General features: G+C 43.4%; 1 protein-coding gene across 1 annotated transcript in view; it reads right to left on the bottom strand.

Annotated features, from left to right (window-relative positions):
- Positions 1-19632, bottom strand: part of galnt14 (UDP-N-acetyl-alpha-D-galactosamine:polypeptide N-acetylgalactosaminyltransferase 14 (GalNAc-T14)) — a 198290-nt gene that overhangs the window by 65781 nt on the left and 112877 nt on the right. The window contains exon 3 of the mRNA XM_015947783.3: positions 14793-14891. Within this exon, the coding sequence (XP_015803269.1) occupies positions 14793-14891 (99 nt within the window). The remainder of the gene's footprint in view (positions 1-14792; positions 14892-19632) is intronic.

The raw sequence follows: 19632 nt of genomic DNA, 5'->3' as shown, positions 1-19632 counted from the left end.
TATATTCTGCTTTATCTGGAACATCTTGTGCTGTCACCATCTTTTAAATTCAAATCCTTCTTGTAGAAATTTTTTGGCTGTCAACTCCTCTTCTACATAAAGAATTAGAATAAACACTGACAGCAATTATACTTTTTTTTTCTTAGATATTTTCTTTCATTCCTGTCAATCTTTAAATGCCCCCTGCTTGCTACAGTGTTACGGCCTAGAAGGCAGAGGGTAGCAGAGTCGCTCAACCATGGTTTTCTGGCTGAAAGTTCCCACTAACCTCCATTAGCTCCAAGTCAACTCAGTTAGCTTGCAGCCCCTACTCTCAGCTCTTTTTTTATAACATTTTCTAGCGGTGACGAAATGCGTGACGTGGCAAAAATGGCGGTGGTGAGACCTCCTCACTGAGCTTAAATTCAGCTCTTCAGAAACCTACAGGTGAGGGCGTGGAGTCTTCCTCCAGCTTGTATATACGGTCTGTGGTGGGAACACTAGTGGGAGGTCTCTGCCTTAGAGCAATAGACGTTTACTGTGCCGGTAGCTCCTATGAAGGATAGGAGCCTTTTCACTTTGCCGACCGTCAATAAGGAAGAAGAGCTTTTTTGTTGACATCAAGGGGAAGCCTGGAAGTAAAAGGGTGAAGCAAAGAGCTAAAACCAGAATGAACATCAACACGGCCTACACTAGTTTAAGGGAGCTAAAGGCGGCTATGACATAACGGACTGATAGTGACCTGACTTTGTTGCTACCGGACCATCCATCCATCCATTTTCATCTGCTTATCCGGAGTCGTGTCATGGGGGCAGTAGCCTAAGTCGAGAGGCCCAGACTTCCCTCTCTCCAACCACTTGGGCCAGCTCCTCCGGGGGAATCCCAAGGTGTTCCCTGGCCAGGTGAGAGACATAGTCCCTCCACCATGTCCTGGGTCTACCTTTAGGTCTCCTCCCTGTTGGACGTGCCCGGGAAACATCACCAGGGAGGCGTCCAGGAGGCATCCTGACCAGATGCCCGAGCCACCTCAACTGGCTCCTCTTGATGTGGAGGAGCAGCGGGTCTACTCCGAGCCCCTCCCGAATGACCGAGCTTCTTACCCTACAACTATTGGACTTGTAAGATATTTGTGTTTTACTTCATGGCTTATTTGGTATCAATTGGCTCATGCTAGCTTTAGCTTGTTGTTAGCGCTAGCTATAGCAGGCTATAAAGGGGTGTTTAGGACAGCTTTCAACCAGTAGGAATTATTTAGTGTTGCTTGAACTCTAGGAATAAAAAAAGATACTGTGAGCTAAAATACACTAAGCATTTCTTTAAATGGTTCAGATAATTAAGGTAAATACTTTTATAAACACGTAGTTTTGCACATTTATTTAGGAAACAGAGGAAGAAGAACCTCATGGGCTCCACATCCCGACCATCTTTGAGTCTGCTCATCTCTCACTTAGCAGAGACAGAAATCAATTCTTGGATCGGAACTTGATTAAATATCGACACGAGCGCCTCACCTTCAGAATGCAACTCTTTGATTGTGGGAGATGAAAAGATTTCAGAGGGCCCGTATTGTCTCAGAAATCAAACCTCTTTAAGTTTAGCACAAAACTCCAAAATTACACCCCCTTTTAATGTAATTGTAGCCGTCCTCGGTGTATTCAGGAGTTTTTAGCGAGGAGCGCTGCAGAAGGAAAATCTCCTTTGTTTTCCGTGAAGGTTTTCCTTTGTTAGATTGACACTTGAAGTTTAAATAGCAGTTTAATCATTTTATTTTTGTGTTTTGGATGTAAAACTTTTAAATGCTTTTAGAAAACAAAGTTTTATTTACAATATGTGCTAAACTTTAGAAGGCGAATCAGTAAGCATTAGAGTTTTTTACTGCAAACAGCAGCTTTTCTGTTAACTTCCAAAATATATCTTTTTCAAAGCGCATAAACATCTCACAGTCGGTTAAACTGGTAAAAACTGGAACTCAAGAAACTCCTTGGTGCCTTGTTTATCTGGTGATAGAGTGTAAGCATTAGCCTCAACATTCCTAAAAAAAAAGAGCAGGTGTCAGGTGTCAGAGGGCTGTGGGTTCGATCCTCCCACCAGAGAATGCTGCTGTTGTGTCATTGCGCAAGACACTTTACCCGCCCTGCCTCCCAGCAAACATTCGGATGTTTAATCAACGTTGAGAAGTCGTCGGGCCGACACGTCCCGTCATGGTTGAAAAATAGTTCCAAAATGAAAGCTGAGCCGACGTCTTTTCTGGACGTGAATTACACGTAACAATTAAACATGTAACTACAAATCTGAGTGGAGTTTTAGGAAATGTTATGTTAAATTTTTTTTATTTGGACCGTCCTACCACGACCATTTTTGACCGTGGACACCACGTCGCCGCCGGACCAATGTTTGCTGGGATTCTATGTTGAACTACACGTAACTAATTGTCAAAATACCAATTATACATATAACTGTAGGCATGTACAAATCAATCAATCAATCAATCAAATTTTATTTGTATAGCACCTTCTACAACATTATCGGAAGCCCAAGGTGCTGAACAACATCATTAAAGGAAAAACATTACCAGTACATGGGCATAAAAGCAGGATAAAAACATAAAATCATAAAATATCAAGCAAACACTATTACAGATAAAGAGAGATATCGGAGTAAGACTAGTCTATAAAAAACAAATGCTGGACAAAAAAAATCAAGCATCTGGGTTAAAAAGAAGAATAGTTAAAACCATAATGTCAGGGCAATTCAAATGACCCTAGCGCTAAAACGCAATCAAATAAAAACGAGTCTTTAAACGAGACTTAAAGACTTGAAGGGATGGTGCCTGCCTAATGCTCAGTGGCAATTCGTTCCACAGAGTTGGAGACAAAATAGAAAAAGCACGACAACCCCTCGATCGATATTTCAACCGGGGGACCACCAGAAGTTCCTGCTCGGCTGAGCGAAGAGACCGAGATGGAGCATACCTGTTCAAAAGCGCAGTAATGTACGAGGGTGCACTGCCCTGGAGGGCCTTATAAACGAGAGTTAAGATTTTAAACATAGCTCGATATTTTACCGGGAGCCAGTGCAGAGTAGCCAGCACTGGGGTAATGTGCTCTCGACATCTAGTGCCTGTCAGGAACCTAGCCACAGAGTTCTGCGCAAACTGGAGCCGTGCAACCGTGCACTGGGCCAGACCAGCATACAGAGCGTTGCAGTAGTCCAAATGTATCTGAATGGATTTTTAAGACATGATCTGTTATACTTTTTTTTTTTTTTTTTTTTTTTTACAAATTCGGGCCGTCCTACCACAACCATTTTTGGACGTGGACACCACGTTGGCGTGGGATCAATGTCTGTTGGGCTGCTGGTGGTGGTCAGTGGGACCGGTGGCGCCTGTGCCCGGCAGACTGTCACTACGCCCCGAGGCAGCTGTAGCTACAACTCACCATCACCAGCGTGTGAATGTGTGTAAATGGGTGAATGACTGCGTAGTGAAGCACCTTGGGGGGTTGCAGAACCATAAAAAGGCGTTTTCCAAAAACAGGCCGTTTACCCTTTAATGCTAAAATATTTTGCTGCCACTTTAAGATTAGGCTCCATTATAAATGGTTAATAAATGGTTTAAATGTGTGTTTTTAATTCATCTGTACCACTTTATAAATCATTAATGAGTATTTATTATTCATTAAGGGTGGGAAAGAGACTAAACTAAAAACTATCACGGCATTATAAACACCCACTGCTTATTATAAAGTGTAAGTGTAGACAGCAGTAACCAAATTAGTCATTTTTACAGCATTTTTACATAATACATATTTAGCTACATTTGTCTGTCACTATTCCAGGATGTTCCAATGTTTGTTAAATATGCAACTATTGAGCAACTTTTTAAACACTTAATGAATTCACCGTCTTCTAAAATATCCTGTGCATCAACAAGCTGAAATCCCTAAAACAGGAATAAAAAGTCTGATGAGTTTGTGGCAACACGAGAGATCACACATTTAAAACACTGACAGCTTTGCTTTGGGTTAGCTGTGATGTAAATTACACACAATTTGCGTTTAATGGCCCAAAATATGCAAATCAATGTGACGGTCCATTAAATGTTCAGAAGCAAGTAACCAGCTGAGCCGGGAGGACTCTGAGGCTGGTTACTAACCTGCTAAACTGTTAAAACATCACAAAAACTTAAGAAATTTAAGGAGGTCTCTTGACTTCTCTCATCCTAAGCAGACCACTTCACCATCCTCAAAAATGCTAAACCACTTCCATCAAGTGGCTGCTCTATGTCCTACCTCTCCAGTCAAAAATAAAGAAATACGGCAACATAAAAGGCAATAAAACAGTCGCTTATGTTGCTTGCAACTGTAACGTGAGGAAATATGGGTTTTCTGTCACAATGGTGGTGTTGGACGCAGCTGGGTCATAGCTGGGTCGCTGAGAACTTTCACCCACAGATTAAGACCTGAACGCCAGCGAGTCTGGGAGGAAACCATAACATCTGCCACCTGCAGTCTACCAGAAGATGTGTTTACATGAGTTGTACCCAGACCAAGTCAAAACATAAAGTTTAAACTTCTTTTTCGTGATTTTAATGTTAAAATAACCATTATCATTTTGCTCATTATAAATGTGTTTAATCAAATGAATGACTAGTATGCTTTGGGGTAATTATAATGGATTAATGAATCCACACTTAAGTAGATAATGTTGAATGTGTGGTACTGACCTTCACACTCAAGCACACAAACATTCACACACACCCACACACATCTGCCCACAGTAAACTCCAGACACATTTGATGACGCACATGTTTTGCTTTGAGAAGAGAGGTTTTTGGTAAGTTTTCAGTTTTATGATTCAGTTCGTGTTGGACAAGGGGAGAGAACAGACCTGAAAACCAAAGGGGGGGCAGAGCCTGTTGGCTCGTTCTTCCCCCCTTTCACGCTGTTTCTGCCAAGCCAGGCAGAATAGCTGAAGCGCGACTTCTAACGAAGACTCATTACCGAGTCTTTTGATTTCTGAGTGAATTAACTTAAGAAAGCGCATCGATAAAACGCTCTACCATCCACGTGTACCGAGGGCAACTCTGGACCGGTTCCGTTCGACACCTACGTCTCCTGTCAGCCGCCGGTGTCATCTGGATGAACCACAACATCCTCCACGGCCCGGATCCGAAAGAGGGTCCACAAGAGTTCGGTGAGACAGAGCACGGTTTTAGCGTTTGATGCAGTTCTCTGATAAGACCTAAGTTTATCCAAACCATCACTTCACTCAGACACCTGTTTCTTCCTGAAGCAAAATCAGACTCACACACGCATTCATGTCACAACATTCGCAATCTTCATAAATTCACCAGAAGGTCTATTTGAGCAAGAACAGCATATAAACTGTTAAAAGATTGTCCCACAAAGTTGCCAATGTGATTGTTATTTCCTGTTTGTCAATTTTCAAAATCATTAGTTTAATTTGAAGAATTAAAACTGTTAATCCTTCAAACTTGTTTCCTCATTGAACTGAAACACAGACACTCAGATATTATCGGCAGTTTATGGATGAAAACAACCTTTGAGTCTTCTGAACAATATAAAATTTGGTTATTGATTTATTAAAATTAATATTCCGAATTAATACGTAGCATGGTTTCTCTTTCATAAAAGAGCATAAATCCATAACGCTACATTTAATGGCGAGCGTATCCAGTCTTCTATATCTGCGATATGTCTGCTTTCTTACATCTAAAAGCTACAAACAACGCTTTTCTCTGTGTTTCACTTTGATGTCTTATTTTGAAATTAACCGGAAATTGTTCCGCTGAAGTCACTCTTCCGGGAGGCGTCCTGGTGGAAACTTGACCGGGAAGATCTCCGATCTCAAATTGACCGCAAATTACAGACCTAACTTTGATTTATCCCATCTTCGCCTTCGGAGCGAACGTGTGAGTTGTGCTTTTGACTCAATTCTGTCCATTTTGACGCGCCGCCGCGTCTCTAGTCTAACCTCAGGTCGGAAAGCTACGTTTCCGCTCTGACCATTGCTGGGTGAGCTACCGTGAGCAGCTTATCCTCAGTTCCTAAAATTATCACTAAATTCTCCGAACCGAGACTAAATTCTCGGACACCTTTCGTCTCAGTGTGTTGACACTGTGGGCGAGCTATTGTGGAAAATATCTCCATTGCATGGGCGACTTATAGAAACCGAATCTGAACGGAATGCTCGGTGACTCCTACCGTAGCTTGATTGCTAGGTAAACGTCGTAAAGCGAAGCATGGCCGTCACGCGTTACTGCATTCAGATTGCGTGCGCTTTTTAAACGGAATGCTCGGTGACTCCTACCGTATCTTGATTGCTAGGTAAACGTCGTAAAGCGAAGCATGGCCGTCCCGCGTTACTGCATTCAGATTGCGTGCGTTTTTTAAAGTCCCGTTAGATTGTTAAACCATTTCTGACACAGTCAGTCTGTGTCCTCACAAAACCCGCATTGGCGGTGGTTCTTGTAAATCGCTACGGTGTGTAGAATCTACAGTTTGCTACGGTTGTCCGTCTGATAACAACACGGCAGCGTAGGGTTAATTATTTTTTTTATTTTATTTTGGACCGGTGATCGGGTCGGCTTTCACAGCCTCCATCGCTCGGATCCATGCCTTTTTCTTCCATCTTGTGAAGTTGTGTGTATTCATTTCTATATCAACAATTCCTTGTTTTACCCTGTGTCATAAAGTTAAGTAGGCTACGGACAGTCCTTGTTTGTGTGAGACATATTAAGGAATCTGCCCGGAGTTTTACGTCGGCTCAGAAGGTAAAAACGCGAGTTGCTCTGAACTTAATGGGAGATGGACGAGACACGACAAAATCTTTCTTGCACTGTTACACCTGGTGTAAGGTTCTCTGACGTTCTGCTTCCAGAACATGCCATGACGCAGGAGACTGTTCACCGGCCGAGCATCGCTGGTCCCTCCGCCCGCCCGAACGGGCCCGTTTTAGGCGGGTGCCGCCGGTCGGGAGCAGTGGGGACTAGTGGCTGCGGTTCGGTGCCAGCTGCACTGGGTCGGAGGTGGTTCTGGTCTGCAATTCATGACGTGAATTATTTATTTATTACTTCCGTTCATCTCCAAGATCTTGGAAAAGGTTGTGGCTAAACAACTCACAGCTGCTCTTGATGAACATAACATCTATGATAGCTTCCAGTCAGGTTTTCGTAGAGCTCATTCTACTGAAACAGCTCTTCTTAGGGTCTCCAATGACCTTCTGACTCACAGTGACGCAGGGGACTGTTCTGCTCTGGTCCTGCTGGACCTGACTGCAGCCTTTCACACTGTTGACCATCACCTGCTTCTGGAGAGGCTGAGAGACTGGGTAGGCCTATCAGGAACTGCTTTGGAGTGGTTGTCCTCTTATCTTTCTGAGTGCTCCTTTTCTGTGGCCGTCTCCAAGTTTAGGTCCTCCACCACCTCCTTTACCCATGGTGTCCCACAAGGTTCTGTGCTGGGGCCTCTGCTCTTCCTCCTCTATCTGCTTCCTCTTCAGCACATCCTGAGCTCCTTCAAAGGAATCTCCTACCATCTTTATGCAGATGACATCCAACTGTACATCTCCTTTAAGCCTCATGAGATGTCTAAGCTGCAGCTGTTACACACCTGATTAGACTCTATCAAAACCTGGATGGTGGGAACTTTCTACAGCTGAATGAAGATAAGACTGAGATCCTCATCTGTGCCCCAGACAAGCTGGTTCCCAAAGCCAGAGACTCTGTTGGTCAGCTTGCTTCTCACACCAAACAGCTTGCTTCTCACACCAAACCTTCCATCAGGAATCTTGGCGTGACCTTTGACCCAGCTCTCACCCTGGATTCTCATATCAGTTCTCCTGTTCGCTCTTCCTTCTTCCACCTCAGGAACATTGCTAAGCTGAGTCCCATTCTGTCCCACTCTGAACTTGAGACAGTTCTCCACACCTTCATCTCCTCACGCTTAGACTACTGCAACTCTCTTTTCACGTGTCTGAGCAGAACCTCCCTGAACCGTCTACAGGTGGTTCAGAATGCCTGTGCTCGGCTTCTGACCAAGTCCTCCAAACACACCCACATCACCCCACTTCTCCTCTAGCTTCATTGGCTGTGAGTCAACTTCAGCGCTCATTTCAAGATCCTGGTTCTGGTCTATAGGGCCTTACATGGATAAGCACCATCTTACATTGGTGATCTTCTTAGTCCCTACACCCCCAGCAGGTCCCTGAGGTCCAGTGGTCAAAGTCTACTGGTTGTGCAGCGCACCAGGCTAAAGACCAAAGGTGACAGATCATTTGCTGCTGTGGCCCCCAGACTCTGGAACTCTCTCCCCCTGAACCCGAGATCAGTGGACTCGGTGGACTCCTTTAAAAAGCAGCTGAAGACTCACTTGTTCAAGCTGACGTTTGTATGACCTTCTTCACCACTCTCTCTTTATTCTGCTCTCCCCACCTATTCCAACTTCCTCAGGATCCACTGATTTCCCCCTTTCCTATTCACGCTCTCTCTTTCTTAAAATTTTTAAATCACAATTGTCTATTTTTTGCTCATTTTAAATATATTATTAACCATTTTCTAAATTCTTTTTTGTATTTTTACATTTTTTTGTTTTTGTGAAGCGCCTCGTGATTTTTATCTTGAGAGGCGCTATAGAAATGATCTTTTCTTCTTCTAAATCAAACTTATACATTTCAATACTTGGTTGCAAATTCTTTGCATTCAATTACAGCCTGATGTCTGAAACACATAGACATCACCAGACGTTGGGCTTCATCCCTGGTGATGCTCTGCTAGGCCTCTACTGCAACAGTCTTCAGTTCGTGCTTGTTCCTGGGACATTTTCCCTTCAGTTTTGTCTTCAGCAAGTGAAATGCATGCTCAATCGGATTCAGGTCAGGTGATTGACTTGGCCATTGCAAAACTGTCCACTTCTTTCCCTTCAAAAACTCTTTGGTTGCTTTTGCAGTATGCTTTCGGTCATTGCCCAACTGCACTGTGAAGCGCCGTCCAATGAGTTCTGAGGCATTTGGCTGAATATGAGCAGATAATATTGCCCGAAACACTTCAGAATTCATCGTGCTGCTTTTGTCAGCAGTCACATCATCAATAAATACAAGAGAACCAGTTCCACTGGCAGCCATACATGCCCACGCCATGACACTTCCAGCACCACGCTTCACTGATGAGGTGTTATGCTTAGGATCATGAGCAGTTCCTTTCTGTCTCCATACTCTTCTCTTCCCATCACTCTGGTACAAGTTGATCTTGGTCTCATCTGTCCATAGGATGTTGTTCCAGATCTGTGAAGGCTTTTTTAGATGTTGTTTGGCAAACTCTAATCTGGCCTTTCTGTTTTTGGGGCTCACCAATGGTTTACATCTTGTGGTGAACCGTCTGTATTCACACTGGTGGAGTCTTATTTTGATTGTTGACTTTGACACAGATACACTTATCTCCTGGAGAGTGTTCTTGATCTGGCCAACTGTTGTGAAGGGTGTTTTCGTCACCAGGGAAAGGATTCTTCGGTCATCCACCACAGTTGTTTTCCGTGGTCTTCCGGGTCTTTTGGTGTTGCTGAGCTCACCGGTGCATTCCTTCTTTTTGGTGTTTTACCATCGTTTCTACATCCATCACGTCCCAAAGAAGGTTAAACAAACATCAAACCCAACATTTGGAGCTTGTAAACTCCACACACCTCTCGTGCAGCACCAGCTGTCTGATGCTGCAGCAGCTCAATCTTCCTGGCTGGATGAGTGAATTTCTTCATCAGAGTCAATATTCTGCTTCATAATCAGAGTCAGTCATTACCAGACAAAGTGATCGGTCAACAAAGACCAGACCTGCTGGTCTACGTTTTATCTAATATTTGCGCCCTTCAAGTTGCGCACATCTCCTCCTCTCCCCGACTGGGAGTCTCAAGGTGGGAGGCGTTTTTCAAACTCTAAAATCTCCCAAACTTTGCTCAGCCTGAAGGTTCCACATCTCCACTATCTTCTGGTGTAAAATAGTAACTTCATGAGCATCATATTTGTAGATGAGACTTGTTAAAGTCAGCAAAGAGGCTTTGGCGCTTATAACGAGTAAGTCCCAACACTGACAACAACTTACTGAAACTATAACCAACACCCATAAACGGACAGATCGGTCCCGCCTACGTACACTGTTGGTCTTTTTTAAATACGCAGTAATCATTGCTTGCCTTTTTCGCTTCATCCTGCATCCTAGCAGCAACCACTTTTGTGCCTCTTCGGTATATATGTCGATGCTCTGGAGTCCGTGTTTGTTTACGTCATGCTGCATTCAGTGTAATTGGAAAAAGGAGCTTCAAGCGCTTAACCTCCGATTTTGTTTTCTTTCTGGCCTTAGTTGGGGGGGACGGATCGGGGTCGACCTGAATCTGGGTGGGACAGATCCCCCCCGTCCCCCACGCTATCTGCGTGCCTGTGTGTGTAAATGCCATGCTCATAAACACACTAGTGGTATCGCCATAGTAAAAAAGTAATAAAAGTTAAATAAATCACCAAACAGGCAACACTGAAAGATCCCATAAAGTTCAACTTACTGCTTTACTGCAGGAATTGTTAACAGGTTAAAAAGCAGACTTTATACAGGATTGTTTAGCTCTATACTGTCCAAATCTGTTTGCAGTAACATCACACAAACACAATAGACATTTTAAACAGTTGTAATTTCTTTCATCTTTGTGTCTGAAACTGGTCTCCAACCAACACAGCTCAGTGACACGCATAAGGTTTTATATTTTTATACACTTTTCTGAAAAAAAAAATTATTCTGAGCTCTGTCACCAGAAGAGCTAAAATGTTTTTTTCTGTTTTTAAATTCGTGACACGAACAAATGAGGACGCTAAGCCACAGACCCATAAAGGCGGTTTCAGTACAAACTGTATTTGATTTTAAATTTAGATGCAAACAAGTTATAATAAACCAACTGGTTAAAGTTAAGAAGCTAAATAAAAATGTCACAGAATTACAGGACAAATTTAATCTTTTAGAGAAGTCTTTCTGCTCATCTTCAAACGTTTTCATGTCGAGTTGAAGTCTCCGAGGCCCAGAGCGCCCCGGTGAGAGAAAATGTTCCAAATCACAAAATAAAAATAAGCAAACGCTAAACTACTCCCAGCTCACACACACACACACACACACACACACACACACACACACACACACACACACACACACACACACACACACACACACACACACACAGAGCCAAAGGGAGACTGGTGGCCCAGAGAGACAGATTGTCTTTTAATTGGTTGAAAACTGCAGAGCTTTGAGAAGAACTGAAGGGGAGAACACACACACACACACACACACACACACACACACACACACACACACACACACACACACACACACACACGCACGCACACGCACACACACACACACGCACGCACACGCACACACACACGCATGCTGTCCTCTGTGATAGTACGGAGACGTAGCCGGTCCCTGCTGACGGACTGGTATAATGAGCTGAACCTGAGCCAACACAGAAAGTGTGTTCCTCTGTGTGTGTGCATGTGTGTGTGTGTGTGTGTGTGTGTGTGTTCTCCTCAGTGTGTGCCTTGAGCTGACTGTTGGTTGGTAACCTGCTGATACCATCAAAATAAAAGACACAACAAAGACTCAGGGTCAGGTCCATTCTTGTAAGTGTGCGTATGTGTGTGTGCGTATGTGTATGTGTGTGTGTATGTGTATGTGTGTGTTTGTTTTTAGTTGTGCTGCATCATTACCAAATCCAGATACCGTAATTTCTGGACTATAGAGCGCACCTCAATATAAGCGCACAACAAAAAAAAAAAAAGGTTTTCCACACACACACACCGCACTCAAATACAAGCCGCGGTGCAGCAGCCACATGCAGGTCTCCGGCGCACAGCGCATGTATGGCCATAACATAAGATAATTAGACAGAAAGACGCTACACGGAGGTTTTTCGTTGTTGTTTTAATTCAACAAAACAAATTTTAAACACGGGTGAACGTGCCTGCAAGTTTAGAAAAGAAAACAGCACTGATAGCATTCATATTTCTGGATGGTTATAAAATAAAAACAGAACTGACACGTTATTACCGGTAACTTGCATGCATGTTTAGAAGAAAAGAACAGCGCTGCCACAGCATTAATAAGCCCTGGATGATTAGAAATTAAAAACTGCACACAAAACATGCCTGGTTAGTAAATAAAACACACCTGCCTACCAGAAAAAGTCATTCGCTCTCATCTTCCTCTTGCGCACTAAAGCCATTAAAGTCCTCTTCTTCAGTGTCGGAGTTGAACAGCCTCAGAAGAGCTTAGTCACATACCTTTTCTGTGGTGATGTCTGTGTCGCTGTCCGTGTTGCTGTCATCATCCCCGGGTGAAGCTGGCTTGAATGAGTTCTTCCCGCTGCCGTCTCCAGCGCCGAACCATGGATTCATTCATGCGAAGCTCACGTGCGGCAGCACTGTTTCCCTCCTTTACTGCCAGATCGATGGCCTTCAACTTAAATGCGGCAACATATGAACTCATACGTGTAGTTACCATGATGAGGGGGCGTGGATTTGAAAAAAATTCTTCGTGGTGCCGGCTGCTTGCATGTGCTAAATTAAAATGAGCACTTTCTTCGATTTCCACTTTTGACTTCCACCTGTTTCACTTTCTGCTAGAGCGCCCCCTGCAGGTGAAGGAAAATCTTCAGTAAAGCCGCACCTCATTATAAGCCGCATGGTTCAAAGCGTGGGAAAAAAGTAGCGGCTTATAGTCCGGAAAATACGGTACATGTAACCCGACACCAGAGGAGGTTTAATCACATTATTTAATATTTTACTTTCCTAGATTAGTTCTAGATTTTTATCGTTTCTTTTTTTTCTCATCAGAAGTCCAACGTCAGTTCAGCCAACATGAAACCGGTAAATCAGAATCCGCTGAGAACCTGCAGCACCACAGTCGTTCCTCTCCTGTTTTTGTTGAGTTGTTTGAACCTTCTAGATTTTCTGTCCAGAGTCACTCGTCACGTCATTAGCTATATATACGTGGGCCAAATTTCCCATATCCGATTGAAATCTTGGTTGATTGGAAATCCCAAATCTCTGTTTACATGGACACTAACTGAAATGATCCAATCCTCCTGTGAGTATTCATGCACCAGGTATTCAGTCAGATTAAACCGGGTGAGCATGTGCATGAGTTCTTTACCGGAAAACAAATTGTAAACAAACATCATCCTGCCTGCACGTCTTTCTCTTCTCATTTTATTTCTTATTCTCTAGCTTTGCCTGTTTACTTACGCCCCCCATTATTGACCTTCTTCACATTTTGACCCGTTCGCCTTTTTTTTTTTTACTGAGCTACAGGCTCAGCGGTACATAACGCTACCGCTCCACTGCCACAGGAGATGAGAGCAGGATAATGTCTGTTTACCTCCTGCAAACGTTTCCACTTGTCCTGAACACCAGCAAAGGCGGAAAGATGTCCCGCCCAAGTAGCACACGTGTGCAGTGGGCAATATTATAATCCAAGAATCCGAACGAGGGTGTACAAGGACGTCAATCGGAATGATGATCGGACAAAACCACCTCTCTCAATCGGAATGGAATTTAATTCCGATTGAGCAGGATCCGATCAGAATATTCCGACTGATATGTTTACATGAAGAATTTCTGAACTTATAGGGCATTTATTCAGATTACTCATGCCCATGCAAACGTAGCTACCCAGCAAACATCCGGACGTTTAATCAACGTTGAAAAGTCGTCGGGCCGACACGTCCCGTCATGGTTGAAAAATTGTTCCAAAATGAAAGTTGAACCGACGTCTTTTTTGAACGTGAATTACACGTAACAATTATATATGTAACTACAAATTTGAGTGGATCTTTAGGAAATGTTATGTTAAATTTTTTTTATTTGGACCGTCCTACCATGACTATTTTTGGCCGTGGACACGACGTCGTCGTCGGACCAATGTTTGATGGGTAGTGTTACTCTGATTAGCTGTTCGGTGAAAATACTCAGTAATACATTAATGAGAAGCTTAAGTTATGTCTAACTGTAAATTCTTATGCACCTTTGAGCCTAGAAACCCAGAACCAGACCAACGACGACCCAACTCTCAATACCGATGCGTCGTACGTCCTCGCTGACCGTTGGATTTAATCTTTACCAAAACACCGGCGCAGCATGAAGAGGTAGAGCGTGATGGTCTGTCATCACTACAAGCTTTTGACTTTGTTTTGCTGCATGAGACCTAGCAAAAATAAAAAGTCCGTTCAAAGCCCTGAAATATGCATGAGGCATAGAGAGAGGGGGCCTCTGGAGTAATAACACTTTAAGACAAACAGCAAAGAAACATATTCAGTATTCCACAAAAATAAACAATAATGAACAAGAGTCTGCTTCTAGACCTGCAGAAAAAGACAAAAAAAAGCAAAAGGGCAAAAAAAAAAGGGACACAACAACAATACAACAAGATCAAGCTATCACTGCGTCAACTTGATGAAGAAATATATAATCAACATTGCTTAACTGAAGAATCACAATAATAAATCACAGTGCATTAAGTGCCCACCATAGTCTTAGTGACATTAAAAGCAGACGCTTTGATGCTCCACCTGAGAGTAAATCTGTAAGGCTTGTTACCAGCATTCAGACATCAGTTCTGCTTGCTTCACAGCCAGAATATTTAGGAGAAAAACCTGAATTATTTCAAAACAAAATGAGTCCGAAGCAAAAGGCACAAACGTATAAAACCAGCAGAACCACAGTTTCTGTTATTGCAACTGAGCTATTAACAACCCACAGGTTTTACCTTTTAATGGTGCGAAGCAGCGTGGATCTGGCCTCATTGTGGAAGGTGATGATGATGGACGTTGGAGGAAGGTCAGAGTCGTAGTGAAGAGTCGTGCACCTGCCAGAGGAGAGGATTATTAACGTGAAATCTGATTTATTGATCCAGGGAAAAGCAGCGAGAGCAAAAGTCCGATGTAAGAGGCGGGATTAATTAATCTAAAATCCGAGGAGATGTAGAGATAAAAACACACTCAGTCACTCTGCAACATTCAATATGAGAGACAGTAGAGAAGAAAAGTTCTATTTCCATAATATTAAGTTCAATTTCCAAGGTTCAATATTCAAATGACCGTCTCCAGACAGACGTTGATGGGTGTTTACGACCTGAAAAGCCTGACAGTAGAAGCTTTAGTTTCATAGATGAAAAAAACGTTTGCTGGATGGTGAACCGTGATGATGACAGCCGTAAGTCTGCACCGTCGAGGGAAGACGACATTTCCCTACGATGTGAGCTGAGTGAGCAGTGAGAGGATAAAGCTGGTTGGAGTCCAACAAAAGAGGAGGCGTGAAAACTACGACTGCACACACAATATTTCAGAAATAAACATTAAACATGATTTTTAAACATTAGAAAACTGGTCGCTAGCTTTGGTAAAGGTTTGCAGAAACTGAGCAGTTTCACATGTTTTAAATGAATCCAGATCGATTTATTTTACTGGGTTACTTACACACACACACACACACACACACACACACACACACACACACACACACACACACACACACACACACACACACACACACACACACACACACACACACACACACACACACACACACACACACACGTCTAGCATTCGTTGTGAGGACCATCATTGACTTCCATTTATTTCAGTGACTGGATTGTACCTAACCCTAACTCTGACCATAACCAGTCTTATCCTAACCCTAACCTTAACTAAAACATAATTCACACCAGACCTCTAAAACTAACGGGTAGAGCTCTAACATGTACCAAAGCAAAATGTCCTCAGTTTGCAGGTTAAAAGCTTGTCGTTGGTCCTCACTTTGATGTATAGACGAGAAAAAACACACACACACACTCAGAGCAAACCTGTTGTAAATGAATTATGAATGATCCCCAAGACACTCATTAAAAGCACCACATAACTCGTGTGTGTGTTTGCTAGGCCAGCAGCCTTTTCTTCTTCAAGACACACACACACACACACACACACACACACACACACACACACACGCACACACACACTGTATAATGAGACGACTGGCCTTTACCTATCAGACTGATGGATTGGTGACATTTTCAAACAGAAGCCGTCTGCTCGCTCTCATGGCTTCATGTTTCTCTAAAAGACTCACCTTTCTCACACGCCTGCATAACAAGCCAACGTGACATGATTTTTAGCTGCTCACTTTACCCGCTTCTGTCAAATATTCTATTATTTACATACGAAAGTCCAGAGTTTGGAATATTTAATCCATAACAAAACAATAAAGCTAAACAGCCGAGTGAGATTTCTGCGTCAGTCCCAGACGTGTGGTACAAAACTTACACCACTAACATAAAGATGTGGCCTGTGCTCTGATCTTTGCATCAATAATTAAGGTTTAATGTGAAAATTCTGCTTTTATCCAAAAACATGGAAATAATCCAGATTGATCTCAAATCAAACACAGAAGCTCGGCTCTGTGGATCAACTCTGAACTCAAAAAGATAAGAACAGAAAGATTTAAGATGATTTTGTTCTGAGGAAAGATGATATGCATCTATGTAAGAGGAAGGCTTTGGTTTCTGATTCACGTCTGCTCTGTTCACCATCAGAATCAGCAGCTGAAGACTAGGAAACACCAACGTGCCCTTGAGCCAAACACTGGAGAACAGCAGCAGCTGAACTTATAATTTGTTGTATTAACGGGTCGAAGCGCGGCGCCCATGAGAACCCGGCTGTGAAATAAAACCATCAGCACCTCATTAACTCAAAATCTGATTTTTTCTTTAGTTGAAGGAGAAACGATTAAACAATAAAACTAAATGGATTACAAAAGTTCTAGAACAATGTTATGGGTTGTATTTTTCTATATTTAAGATATGCTCCAACACACCTGATTTTAATCAGTAGATGATTAACAGGATTCAGCGGAGCCTGATGATGCTGAACAGGTGATTTAATTATTTAACCAGGTGTGTTGAAGAGAAACAAATAGAACATGCTGGATAGAGGCCCTCGGGGAGTTGGACATGCTAGTTCAGAGGAAACGGTTTAAACGTGCATTTTATCACCGTTTTTATGATCATCACTGCGTCTAAAACACGCTCGAAGCCATCTTGGCCAGGGAAAGAAAATGTAATCATCAGTTCTGGGTTATGCAGGACTTCCAGTAAATACTCAGACTTCTGTTTCCTAAAATGCACCGACAAGACATCCCTGTGCTGCTTTAGATCAGTGGTTCCCAAACTTATTTAGCCGCACACCCCCTTCTATGTCCCGACCATGTCGACGCACCCCCCAGCCCCCATATCATGGCATGGCTATATATCATTTTTTAAATAGTAATTAATAAACATTCGATACATTACAATTTCCTTTGAATTAATTTTAAATAAATATTTAGAGTGCCCAGGTAGCACATAATGCAATTTAACGGTTTTCTTAAAGTAGGAACGTTTAACCTGTGGCCAGAGCTCTCTTCTTCCTTCTGCTCTGCGTAAACCTGAGCTGGTCACCTACTTGTGCGTAATCAAATGTCTATAGGGGAAAAGATGGAAAAGATATAGCCATGATGTTCACTTTTGCCTCAGACCGACTTATTGCTGTTTTATGGTGTGGCTGAATCTGCGATCCGCTGCCACGCGGACTGGAATAACAAATGCTGCAGTAACAGGAGTTGTAGTCAGGTTTGGAGTCACTGGCTGGAGCGGACTCGACTTTAATACGTCATCCCAAAATAGAAGCTAATATCTTAATTTGACCTGGAATGAAAAATGTTGTTATAAAACCTCTTAAAAGTTTTTATCACGGAGGAGGCAGCGCTCATTTCTGCCTTCAGTCTGATGGCGTGCCGGAGTTTGTGCAGCGTGCCCGCTTATTGAATCTGGGTGTGTGTGTGTGTGTGTGTGTGTGTGTGTGTGTGTGTGTGTGTGCGTGCGCGGCACAGCTCCATGAGCCGCTCCAGTCACCGCGTCTCGTTTTTGGCGCTATTTAAACCAATGTTGTAAAATTACTTCTGCCCAGCCCAGATGTGCTCACTTGTGCACCTGTGAGCCGTGGTTCCGCTGGAACGCATCTGACCTCTGACATACACACTCTGAACTTCAGATCTTCAGCGCCTGAATGGGAATCATGTCTTGATTTATTTTGCTACATCCACAATGTTCTGTGTGTGAGGTTTATAATGTCAGAACACCTGCATGAGACAGGTGTTAATTACAATCTGCCAGAATGACTCGCCACCTTCAGATTCCTCCAACACCGTTAAAAATGATCAAATACGGAACATATCGGCGTGCGCAGGCCAGAGTGCTGAAGCTCGGCGCATTGTTATTATGAAGCTAGGGCACATGTGGAGGACACGCGCGCAAAAATATACTTGCTTTCAATTACATTTATTGTGCCCACTTACTTTTTCTTAGGCCCACCCACAAATGAGTTTCTGGCTACGCTAATGGTGACATATGACAGACTTCTCTGAGCTCCGCAGCCATTACACTTTTCACCTCGCGCACCCCCTAGCGGCAGCTTGCGCACCCCCTAGCGGCAGCTCGCGCACCCCCTAGCGGCAGCTCGCGCACCCCCTAGCGCAGACCTGGGCATTTTACGGCCCGCGGGCCACATCCGGCCCTTTGGTTGACTTTGACCGGCCCGCGTAAGGTTAATTGGAAATTACAAAATAAATGTATTTTCTCATTTTACCTCATGCATGGGCTAAGGCTGCATTGCTTTTATTTTGAAGTTGTTTTTTACGTGCACAATGACGCAATACGTATAGCAACAAGTGCCCGCGGTTGACATGGTGATTGTAGCCTGAGAAATGTCCGCTCATGCAAAAAAAAAAAAAAAAAAAAAAAAAAAGAAAGAAAGATGCCGAATGCAGGATTTTCAACAAAAATTGGACTGCTAAGTATTTTTTTTACTGAAGTCGGAGGTAAAGCCGTGTGTTTGGTTTGCGGGGAGGAGATTGCCGTGTTTAAGGACTACAATTTGAGTCGGCATTACGACAAGAAACACTCGGAAAAATACAAGAACTTGTCTGATGCTGAGAGCTGAGAGGGCACGGACATCCGAAGCTTTGCTTGCAAAGTTGCAAAAGCAGCAAGGCTGTTTTACTAAGCTTCACACATCCAGGGATGCAGCAGCCAGGACCAGCTTTGTGATATCCCACAAAATAGCTAAAAACAGCAAGCCGTTTTCGGAGGGAGAGTTTGTCAAAGAGTGCATGGTGGACTCTGCCGCACTAATATGCCCTGAAAAAAAAGGCGCATTTGAGCAAATCCCGCTGTCCAGGCGAACCGTGACCAGGAGGATCGAGGACATTGCGGGGAACCTGGAGCTTCAGCTGCAACGTGAAGTGGCAAGTTTTGACTTTTTCTCATTAGACGGGAGCTGTGATGTCCGCGACACAGCCCAGCTGCTCGTATTTGTCCGGGGATAACGGACTTCAAGCTCACAGAGGAGCGGGCAGCAATGCGGTGGATGAAAGGGACAACGACAGGGAGTGATCTTTTTACAGAGGTAAATGCGTGCACGGACACTCTGGGATTGAAATGGGAGAGACTGTCAGGTGTCACAACAGACGGTTGTCCAAATCTTAAGCCGGGCTTACACTGTGCGACTTTTTCA

The sequence above is a fragment of the Nothobranchius furzeri genome, chromosome 2, assembly GCF_043380555.1.
Source record: "Nothobranchius furzeri strain GRZ-AD chromosome 2, NfurGRZ-RIMD1, whole genome shotgun sequence".
NCBI classification, from domain to species: Eukaryota; Metazoa; Chordata; class Actinopteri; order Cyprinodontiformes; family Nothobranchiidae; genus Nothobranchius; species Nothobranchius furzeri.
The sequence above is the reverse complement of the archived record's forward strand: the minus strand, read 5'-3'. Positions and strand labels throughout refer to the sequence as shown.